A 12,224-nucleotide genomic window follows, 5' to 3' on the forward strand; every position below is an offset into this window, starting at 1 on the left:
ACAATGAGTGTTTCTGAGCGTACCAATATGGTGTCCCAACAAAAGAGTTGGCTGGGCAGGCGATGGAGGCTGAGCCAAAATCTGCGAGTTTTACCTGGCCTGGCTCCGTCAGTAAGATGTTTCCTGCCTTGATATCTCTGTTAAGCACATGAGAAGGAAAACGATAACTCTGCAGACAACACAAAAAGCCTCAAGTCATCTGCTCCTACAAATCATGCCGGAACACTCACCGGTGAATCATGTTGTGGGAGTGAAGATAAGCCAAACCTTGAAGAGCACCATGGGTTATTGCAGCTATTTCAACTTCTTGAAGGGGTTTCTTGTGAACTGGATGGAATTAAACAATTAGTGGCATTGTAAACCAAGAATTAAAAGTCAGAAGGATTATTTTGAAAGGGGTCCTTTGCACAACTTCAACTTACCCTCTAATAGATCGGAAGCAGAGCCTAGACAATACTCCATCACCAGCTAAAACAGACATATCTTGTGAAAACGGTTTGATGCACTTCTAACATACTGTGGTTTAAGTGAAACTAGGAAAAGTAAGTGTTTGTAAGACACCGGCCTAACAAAGCATGCACATGACTCCAACAGAACCCTTAATGTGTTCTCATTTTGCTTCTCACCCATGCAGTGTTCTCTCGCAGGTAACAGCCTTTGTACTCAATGCTGTTTGGATGTTGTACTCTTTGCAAGAATTTTACCTCCTTGATAATGTCTTGCCATTTCTGAAGAGAGTAAAATGCATTTAGGTCTCACAGCCAAAATGGGCGGCTAATCATTATGAAGTAACGATTAGGGGGTCATACCTCACTGGACTGCTTTCCACTGTAAGACATTTTCTTGATGGCCACCACCTCGCTAGTTCGCACATCCTGTGCCTGAATTACAAGCATAAAAGATACAGAAAATGAGACAATGCTCCTTGTTTTAACTTTACTAAAGGTCGTAGTCATACTAGGTCATTCAAATATATATATATATATATATTTTTGTCCTGTGCAGCTTCTCAGGCAAATCATATAGTTGATGTAGATGCCCATATCGGCTGTTCAGATTTACTTTACAAAAGAGAAGTGTGGGATACTTCTCTTGTTGCCTTATTTGTATTTGACTTTATTAAATGTATTTATATTATCATTTGGTGCAGCCGGGCCAGAGCAGGAGGGGATAGAAAGAGAAAAAAAGGAAGACAGGAGCTGAAATTGTGGGGACAAGAGGGGGATAAGACAAAGAGACAAAAACAACAGCAAACACAACAACAACAACAGAGCAACATAATCAAATAGGATATGTACAAATATGATGGTAAAAGTGATAGCAAAGAAGCAGTTAGCGAAATAAATAATACAGAAATGACAATGAGCATTATTACACTACAAATGGATCAATACAAATACCAATAGAAATATCACTATTGATAAAGAACAATACCAATAATTGACCTCTATTATCAACAATACAGTTGTTCAAATGCAACAATACATATATGTAATGATAACTAGAGATACGAAAGAATGCAGAAAGATGGAGGGGAAGAAAGAGAAGCAACCTATATTAACCTTGTAGATTGTTATAGTAAAAATAGGTTAAGCTTTGTCAGTGTGCCATATGTTACCCAGTTTCCCCTAGGGCAGACCTGGGCATTCTGCGGCGCGCGGGCCACATCCGGCCCTTTGTGAGTCCCTGTCCGGCCCGCGTGAGGCCAATCATAAATTACAAAATACATTTAAAAAAGTATCTATGTCGAGTGTGCAATACAACGGTGCTGCTTTTGTTTTGAAAAGCGTTATTTGTATTACTTCCGTGTGGACGTATGCGCGTGCGTGATTGTGAACAGCGGCAATCACAAATTACAAAATACATTTAAAAAAAACATCTATGTCGTGCGTGCAATACAACTGTGCTGCTTTTATTTTGAAAAGTGTTATTTATGGACGTATGTACGTGTGTAACCTGTGAGTGAAGGTGCACAGCGACAAGTGATGCCCGGTTACCCCCGAGATGTCAGCTCACGCTAAAAAAAGAAAAGTTGATGACGAATGGCGTGTTTCCAACAAGACATGGACTGCAAAGTATTTCTTTACAGAAATTAAAAGGTAAAGCCGTGTGCTTAATTTGTGGTACACATGTTGCTGTGTTTAAAGAATATCATTTGAATCGCCACTACACGACGAAGCACGAGGAACAATACCGGAATCTGTCTGATGAAGCGCGCGCAAGGGAGCCTGATACGTTGATGGTAAAACGGCAAACCCAACAAGGACTTTTTGCCAAATGTCACACCCCCAGAGATGCAGCTGTCAGGACAAGTTTCGTCATTTCTCACAAAATCGCCAGAAAAAGTAAGGCGTTTTCTGGCAGAGAGTTTATTAAGGAGTGCTTATTGGACTCTGTTGCGCTGATATGCCCGGAGAAGAGGGGCGCATTTGAGAACGTGTCACTCTCCCGACGCACTGTAACGAGGCGGGTTGAGACCATCGCTGGAAACTTGGAGCTTCAGCTGGCTTTGGATGAGAGCTGCGATGTACGTGACACCGCCCAGCTGCTCATCTTCTTATGTGGGATAACTGCAGACTTTCAAATCAGGGAGGAGCTGGCAGCCATGCAGTCAATTAAAAGGGACAACCACAGGTAATGACTTGTTCACATAGGTAAATGCGTGTTTGGACATGTTAGGACTGAAATGGGACAAGCTGGCAGGTGTGACAACAGATGGTTGTCCAAATCTGACGGGGAAAAATGTTGTACTTTTAAAGAGGATGCAGGATAAAGTGACAGGAATTAACTCTGTGCAGAAATTGACATTTTTGCATTGTATTATACATCAGGAAGTGTTATGTAAGACAGTGTTAAAATAAAACCGTCAAAGGCAATCTGCTTTTGTATAAAGTTAAGTTAGGTAAAATGAAATGATTATTATTATTATTTATCTTACGGTATATCAAATATAATATTGAGCAAAATTTAATTGAAATATTGTCGATGTGGCCCTCCAGCAGTGCTCGGGTTGCTCATGCGGCCCCCGGTAAAAATTAATTGCCCACCTCTGCCCTAGGGCAACAACGTTTATATGTTTGATGAAACGTGATTATGTGCATGAGTGTATGTATGTATATGTACAGTATGTGTATATGTATGTTTGTACAGTGAATGTATATGTACAGTATGTGTATATGTAAGTTTGTACAGTGAATGTATATGTACATGTACAAACCCCTTTTCCATATGAGTTGGGAAATTGTGTTAGATGTAAATATAAACGGAATACAATGATTTGCAAATCCTTTTCAAGCCATATTCAATTGAATGCACTACAAAGACAAGATATTTGATGTTCAAACTCATAAACTTTATTTTTTTTTGCAAATAATAATTAACTTAGAATTTCATGGCTGCAACACGTGCCAAAGTAGTTGGGAAAGGGCATGTTCACCACTGTGTTACATGGCCTTTCCTTTTAACAACACTCAGTAAACGTTTGGGAACTGAGGAGACACATTTTTGAAGCTTCTCAGGTGGAATTCTTTCCCATTCTTGCTTGATGTACAGCTTAAGTTGTTCAACAGTCCGGGGGTCTCCCTTGTGCTATTTTAGGTGCCACACATTTTCAATGGGAGACAGGTCTGGACTACAGGCAGGCCAGTCTAGTACCCGCACTCTTTTACTATGAAGCCACGTTGATGTAACACGTGGCTTGGCATTGTCTTGCTGAAATAAGCAGGGGCGTCCATGGTAACGTTGTTGGATGGCAAGATATGTTGCTCCAAAACCTGTATGTACCTTTCATCATTAATGGCGCCTTCACAGATGTGTAAGTTACCCATGTCTTGGGCACTAATACACCCCCATACCATCACACATGCTGGCTTTTACACTTTGCGCCTATAACAATCCGGATGGTTCTTTTCCTCTTCGGTCCGGAGGACACGACGTCCACAGTTTCCAAAAACAATTTGAAACGTGGACTCGTCAGACCACAGAACACTTTTCCACTTTGTATCAGTCCATCTTAGATGAGCTCAGGCCCAGCTTAGCCGACGGCGTTTCTGGGTGTTGTTGATAAAACGGTTTTCGCCTTGCATAGGAGAGTTTTAACTTGCACTTACAGATGTAGCGACCAACTGTAGTTACTGACAGTGGGTTTCTGAAGTGTTCCTGAGCCCATGTGGTGATATCCTTTACACACTCATGTCGCTTGTTGATGCAGTGCAGCCTGAGGGATCGAAGGTCACGGGCTTAGCTGCTTACGTGCAGTGATTTCTCCAGATTCTCTGAACCCTTTGATGATATTACGGAGCGTAGATGGTGAAATCCCTAAATTCCTTGCAATAGCTGCTTGAGAAAGGTTTTTCTTAAACTGTTCAACAGTTTGCTCATGCATTTGTTGACAAAGTGGTGACCCTCGCCCCATCCTTGTTTGTGAATGACTGAGCATTTCATGGAATCTACTTTTATACCCAATCATGGCACCCACCTGTTCCCAATTAGCCTGCTCACCTGTGGGATGTTCCAAATAAGTGTTTGATGAGCATTCCTCAACTTTATCAGTATTTATTGCCACCTTTCCCAACTTCTTTGTCACATGTTGCTGGCATCAAATTCTAAAGTTAATGATTATTTGCAAAAAAAAAATGTTTATCAGTTTGAACATCAAATATGTTGTCTTTGTAGCATATTCAACTGAATATGGGTTGAAAATTATTTGCAAATTATTGTATTCCATTTATATTTACATCTAACACAATTTCCCAACTCATATGGAAACGGGGTTTGTATGTGTATATGTTTGTTTGTACAGTGAATGTATACGTACATGTGTATATGTATGTTTGTACAGTGAATGTATATGTACATGTATGTGTATATGTATGTTTATTCAAATAGTGTTTAAAAGACACATAACGTCTTAAGTCTGGAAAGCTTGACTAGTGTATTGGTAATTAGTTATGGTCAAATTTAGTGTGCTTCCCCCCTCAGTCAAAATGGGAAAAAAAAAAGCCATGACAGCACGATTGAATGCACACACACGGCGTAGCCTAGTGTGCTGCATTCCTAAGTCAAACTGTACAATGAACAATAACACCTTGACAGTTTTTAATGATAACCATCTTCTTAATGCTTCTTTATGTCACCAGCTCAAAATAAAAATGATCTATATACCAAAAAATATAAGAATACACATTGGCAGTGATGGGCAAGCTACTTGGGAAATGTAGTAAGCTAAACTACAAGCTACTCTCGATTAAATGCTGCTAAACTACAGGGGAAGCTATCCCGGGGAATTGTAGCAAGCTACACGGCAAAAGTAGTTTGCTACATTTAACAACATTTATATCTATGGGCCCACATGTATAATATCAATGTTGATGTAACAGAGTGTACAAATGGCCCCTTTTAGGGTCCATTTTTATTAACTAGCTATACTTTAGCTGGGGACAACCTACATCTACTTCAAGGAGTCCCCGCACCCCATTGTATATTTATTTAGTTTGCCTTTTCTTTGGCCGACCCATATAATAGTATTAATTTTCTCTACCTACAGTAAAAAAAAACAGCATATCTTGACAAAAAAACAAAACAATGATGTGTGTTTGGAAACAGTAATGGTTATATGCGGTAAAACTAAGGTTTTGGGCATTGTTTTCACGAAACGCATACATTTGTCTAAATATAGCCAAGAACACGCATTATTGTGGATTTCCTGGATGTTGTCTACTTCAGTGGTCCCCAAACTTTTTTCCACCACGGACTGGTTTAATGTAGGCATTACTTTCAGGGACCGGCTTTCCACTTGTGCCAGATAAATACAGCAAAAATAAGTGCAAGACAAACACAACTCACTAGAACGCTGAATTAGTGGGAGCCATGGGCTTGTTTCTTTGCAATGAGGTCCGCAGCAGGTTGGGACTGCAGATGGAAATTAGCCTTTGGCTACAATCTGTCACATTTATATTTTATATGTACGTGGCGAAGTTGGTAGAGTGGCCGTGCCAGCAATCGGAGGGTTGCTGGTTACTGGGGTTCAATCCCCACCTTCTACCATCCTAGTCACTTCCGTTGTGTCCTTGGGCAAGACACTTCACCCTTGCTCCTGATGGCTGCTGGTTAGCGCCTTGCATGGCAGCTCCCGCCATCAGTGTGTGAATGTGTGTGTGAATGGGTGAATGTGGAAATAGTGTCAAAGCGCTTTGAGTAGCTTGAAGGTAGAAAAGCGCTATACAAGTATAACCCATTTATCATTTTTTAATGTGCATTGTATCATGTCACAAAGTTATAACGACTATAACAAATGGCAACTTCCTATGAGGAGTTTTATTGTACATCTATTAACAAGCTTATTGGTGTGTCTAATGGGACAGGCGAAAGTTAAGTTGCAGAAAATGTCGTTTATAAATTATTTAATGTTTTATATATATATATATATATATATATATATATATATATATATATATATATATATATATATATATATGCACACATATATATATATATATATATGCACACATATATATGCACATATATATATATGCACATACATATATACATATTTACATACATACATACATATATACATATTTACATACATACATATATATATATATGCACATACATATATACATATTTACATACGTACATATATATATATATGCACATACATATATACATATTTACATACATATATATATATATATATATATATGCACATACATATATACATATTTACATACATACATACATATATATATATATATATGCACATACATATATACATACATATATATACAAAACCCAAAAGCAGTGTAAATGGTAAATAAAAAGAGAATAAAATGATTTGCAAATCCTTTTCAACTTATATTCAATTGAATAGACTGCAAAGACAAGATACTTAACGTTCCAACTGGAAAACTGTTATTTTTTGCAAATATTAGCTCATTTGGAATTTGATGCCTGCAACATGTTTCAAAAAACCTGCACAAGTGGCAAAAAAGACTGAGAAAGTTGAGGAATGCTCATCAAACACTTAGTTGGAACATCCCACAGGTGAAAAAAGTAATAATGAATAATAATATTTAATAAAAGCAGTTTCCATGAAATGCTCAGCCATTCACAAACAAGGGTGGGGCGAGGGTCACCACGTTGTGAACAAATGCGTGAGCAAATTGTCCAACAGTTTAAGAACAACATTTCTCAACGAGCTATTGCAAGGAATTTAGGGATTTCACCATCTACGCTCCGTAATATCACCAAAGTATTTCTGATTCTGATTCTGAAAAGGTTCAGAGAATCTGGAGAAATCACTGCACGTAAGCGGCTAAGCCTGTGACCTTCGATCCCTCAGGCGGTACTGCATCAGAAATAGACATCTGTGTGTAAAGGATATCACCACATGGGCTCAGGAACACTGTCAGTAACTACAGTTCATCGCTACATCAGTAAGTGCAAGTTAAAACTCTACTATGCAAAGCCAAAGCCATTTATCAACAACACCCAGAAACGCCGCCGGCTTCGCTGGGCCCAAGCTCATCTAAGATGGACTGATACAAAGTGGAAAAGTGTTCTGTGGTCTGACGAGTCCACATTTCAAATAGTTTTTGGAAACTGTGGAAGTTGTGTCCTCTGGAACAAAGAGGAAAACAACCATTCGGACTGTTCTACGTGCAAAGTATAAAAGCCAGCATGTGTGATGGTATGGGGGTGTATTAGTGCCCAAGGCATGGGTAACTTACACATCTGTGAAGGCACCATTAATGCTGAAAGGTACATACAGGTTTTGGAGCAACATATGTTGCCATCCAAGCAACGCCTTTTTCATGGACGCCCCTGCTTATTTCAGCAAGACAATGCCAAGCCACGTGTTACAACAGCGTGGCTTCGTAGTAAAAGAGTGCGGGTACTACACTGGCCTCCTTTAGTCCAGACCTGTCTCCCATTGAGAATGTGTGGTGCAATATGAAGCCTAAAATACCACAACGGAGACCCCCGGACTGTTGGACAACTTAAGCTGTACATCAAGCAAGAACGGGTAAGAATTCCACCTGTAAAGCTTAAAAAATGTGTCTCCTCAGTTCCCAAACGTTTACTGAGTGTTGTTAAAAGTAGTAAAAATGCCCCTGTGCCAACTTTTTTGCAACGTGTTGCTGCCGTTAAATTCTAAGTTAATGATTTGCAAAAAATAATGGTAATACACAACATAGCAATAATGGTAATAGACAACATAGCAACAATGGTAATAGACAACATAGCAATAGTGGTAATAGACAACATAGCAATAGTGGTAATAGACAACATAGCAATAGTGGTAATAGACAACATAGCAATAGTGGTAATAGACAACATAGCAATAATGGTAAGGAAACATTGAGCACATGTTAACACTTTGAGACAGAGTACAACAGCAGGTCAAATTAAAGACCCTCATCTCTATATTTGAACCAGACCCCATGTTTGTATAATAGTTTAAATCGATTAATAGTTTGGCATTGCTTGTGTTGTAAGTCCAGTTTGTTCCATAGTTTGTTCCATAGTTTTACTCCGCATACAGACACACAAAAACGTTTGAGTGGTTTGAGCTCTCTGCAATAAGAAATATCCAAAGCCTCTCAAGTTATGAGCCTGCACTCGTCTTATAAAAAAACGTTGTAGATTAGGCGGCAATAATTTGTTAAATGCTTTATATAAGATTATTAATGTATTATATTTAACAAGGTCATCAAATTTGAGCAACTTTGATTGCATAAACAGATTAGGAGTATGTTCTAAATAACCAACGTTGTGAATGATCCGCACTGCTCTTTTCTGTAATATGATCAGAGGATGAATTGTGTTGTGGTAAGTATTCCCCCATACTTCAACACTGTATGTAAGGTATGGGAGTAGCAAGGTGCAGTATAGAGTACGGAGTGCATTTTCATTGAGGTATAGTTTTGCTTTGTTTATAATTGAGAGGCTCTCTTTTTATTTACCATTTACACACCGTGCTAACTTCACTGGTTTTGGGTTTTGCACATATACAGACACAGTATTTGACCACTCTTCCTTAAAAAGGGTTCCTAATGTTCAATTGTGTGGGGCCTCTTGACGTCAACCCAGATTTTTGAAACTAGACTTAGGTTTGGTTTCTGGCTGGGCCATTCTAAAACAGTATATGTAATGTAGTGAAGCCATTTGTTAATCTGGGTGTTTTTTGCTCAGGCCCAATTGTATAATGAGCCACAGAATGTGCATTGATATTGATATATACAGTATACACTACCGTTCAAAAGTTTGGGGTCACCCAAACAATTTTGTGGAATAGCCTTCATTTCTAAGAACAAGAATAGACTGTCGCGTTTCAGATGAAAGTTCTTTTTCTGGCCATTTTGAGCGTTTAATTGACCCCACAAATGTGATGTTCCAGAAACTCAATCTCCACAGAGGAAGGTCAGTTTTGTAGCTTCTGTAACGAGCTAAACTGTTTTCAGATGTGTGAACATGATTGCACAAGGGTTTTCTAATCATCAATTAGCCTTCTGAGCCAATGAGCAAACACATTGTACCATTAGAACACTGGAGTGATAGTTGCTGGAAATGGGCCTCTATACACCTATGTAGAGATTGCACCAAAAACCAGACATTTGCAGCTAGAATAGTCATTTACCACATTAGCAATGTATAGAGTGTATTTCTTTCAAGTTAAGACTAGTTTAAAGTTATCTTCATTGAAAAGTACAGTGCTTTTCCTTCAAAAATAAGGACATTTCAATGTGACCCCAAACTTTTGAATGGTAGTGTATATTGATATTGATATATGTAACGCCTGTTTTTGAACGGCCGGCAGATTCTTCTACTTACACTCTGTTATTATTAGCCTAATGATGTACCTAATAGCTTAATACACGTATTAACTGTAACTATATAGAGTGGGTGACTGTTTATTTGGACAAGACAAATTGCACTTACCATTAGGTAGAAAGGTTGTTCTATAAACTTGTTAGCTGAATAGCTCATGTTCAAGTGACAGCCGGTTAGGTTCAGTCAGTTAGCACAAGTCTACTTCCAGCACCTTATTTACGAGGCCGTCTTACTTCCTTTTTCCTTCACAAAAAATGCTTTCCTCTCTCTAATCGTACACACCTTTTGACCTCAGAACACATCATATTGCACACAGTTCACATTGCCTCTGACTGACCAGTAAAACTGCCTCTACCCGAAGATGCGTTCAGGGTCGGTGGTAAAAAGCAGTTTGTGATAATATTGCACGGTTAAGAATACAATTATAACAATAGATCATATGTCTTAATTGGAAGGAACACAGCCGTCTGAAAAGATGATGTTCAAGAGGTATCATTGTGGAAAAAATATTTCTCAGCTTTTATTCACTTTAGCACTACGGTTGTCCAAAGTATTGGAATGTTGTTTTACCTACTTAATACCAACACCTGCTTCCTTCAGTATTATTAGTACCAAATACTGTGCAACAATTTTTCCTAGGCGAGCCACATCAATTCTCAGCACTTGAGCACTGAGGCAGCGCTTCCCAAAAATGTACTTATTAGTGGAAGCCTGTCACGAACGCGGATTCAATGCTTGCAGTTTGCCCTGGCTGCTAAAAAGACTGCCTTGGCTCCTAAACAAATTATAATGGACCTGAGGCAGTGTGGTAAAACTATAGTTGTGGCATACCTTTACCATATGTGCCTGGTTTGCCAGAGAATAATATGTAGCAGCACTTTAGGGACTTTGTTGCTATATTTAGCAAGTAGAGGTAGATATTAAACACAAAAGGGAAGTGTATCTTGCGTCATGCAACCAAATACAAGCTGTCACAAAAGTATTCGCCGCGAGTGAGCCCAGGGAGTGTGTACTACCACAACCCCCAGGAGGGTGCAACCCAAGCTTTATTTTATTTTATTTTATTCAACCTTTATTTACTTGGTAAAGTCCCATTGGGATTAATAATTTATTTTTCAAGGGAGTCCTGCACATCCATACACCAGTGTAGGTGCCACTGGGAGCACGGGTGTGAAGTGTCCTGCCCAAGGACACGCTGGCCGTGATTGGAATGGCGGAAGCTGGAATCGGACTTGGAACCCTCCAGCTTCTGGCACGGCTGCACTACCATCCGAGCCACGCCGCCCCATAAGTGCTAAAAAAAACGCAGCTTAGAGACGCTATTGCTTGTATTCCGTGACGCGACTTCTTCCCGGAGGTGGTCAACCATGCCAAGACGACTGTTGTACAGCAAGGGGGTACGCAGGGGGCCTAGATCTTTCTGGTTAAATCTTGCACTCTTCCACCCTTTTTGATTACCCCTCGAAGAACTCAGAAGAAACGTTTATCCATTTTGCGATTTGAACGGTCGTAACAGCTTAGAACAACGCAAGCATAGTGCATTTTTCTTCCATCCATCCATCCATTTTCTACCGCTTGTTCCTTTTGGGGTCGCGGGGGGTGCTGGAGCCTATCTCAGCTGCATTCGGGCGGAATGGCGGGGTACACCCTGGACAAGTCGCCACCTCATCACAGGGCCAACACAGATGGACAGACAACGATCACACTCACATTCACACACTAGGGACCGTTTAGTGTTGTCAATCAACCTATCCCCAGGTGCAAGTCTTTGGAGGTGGGAGGGGCCTATCCCCAGGTGCATGTCTTTGGAGGTGGGAGGAAGCCGGAGTACCCGGAGGGAACCCACGCAGTCACAGGGAGAACATGCAAACTCCACACAGAAAGATCCCAAGCCCGGGATTGAACTCAGGACTACTCGGGACCTTCGTATTGTGCATTTTTCTTCAAGAAAGGCTAAATGGCGCCTAGTAACTATGGACAACAGACGCATATTTAATGAGCCGGATGTGAGCCGGATGTGGCGTCATGTGAATTAAAGCATCGTTTAGCAACACCTCGAACACAACTGGTTTACTTATTTCACTAGGAACGCATAGTGTGGCCTGGAGGCCATTTGCTGAACGCAGCTCTTTTTTTTCTTTTCTTTTTTAAATAGGCCTATGGCACATTGTAGAAGTGAAACATACAAAAAATACAAAACAGAAATTTGGAGCAATAAGGCATAACATATTGAGAAATGGCTGAACTGTTGACACTAATAATATCAAAAGATTCGTCTTTAAATAGGTTTTAGGTTTTTTATTTGTTTATTTAATTACAAACATGATGACATCAAACTACCACCATACTGACAGTAAGAACAATACGGTTTAATAAACTTGAAGGCTCCA

General features: G+C 39.7%; 1 protein-coding gene across 2 annotated transcripts in view; it reads right to left on the reverse strand.

Moving 5' to 3' along the window:
- The window catches only part of taok1a (TAO kinase 1a), a 37,719-nt gene that overhangs the window by 11,860 nt on the left and 13,635 nt on the right, over positions 1-12,224 (reverse strand). Inside the window, exons 3-7 of one of the 2 annotated variants that reach the window (XM_062059807.1) lie at positions 810-881; positions 627-728; positions 423-468; positions 231-327; positions 24-137 (exon numbers count right to left, since the gene is read on the reverse strand). In XM_062059807.1, the coding sequence (XP_061915791.1) occupies positions 24-137; positions 231-327; positions 423-468; positions 627-728; positions 810-881 (431 nt within the window). Of the gene's footprint in view, positions 1-23; positions 138-230; positions 328-422; positions 484-626; positions 729-809; positions 882-12,224 lie in introns of those variants that run through there. The other variant, XM_062059808.1, reaches the window with a different exon arrangement.

Source organism: Entelurus aequoreus, linkage group LG10 (genome assembly GCF_033978785.1).
Source record: "Entelurus aequoreus isolate RoL-2023_Sb linkage group LG10, RoL_Eaeq_v1.1, whole genome shotgun sequence".
Lineage (NCBI taxonomy): Eukaryota > Metazoa > Chordata > Actinopteri > Syngnathiformes > Syngnathidae > Entelurus > Entelurus aequoreus.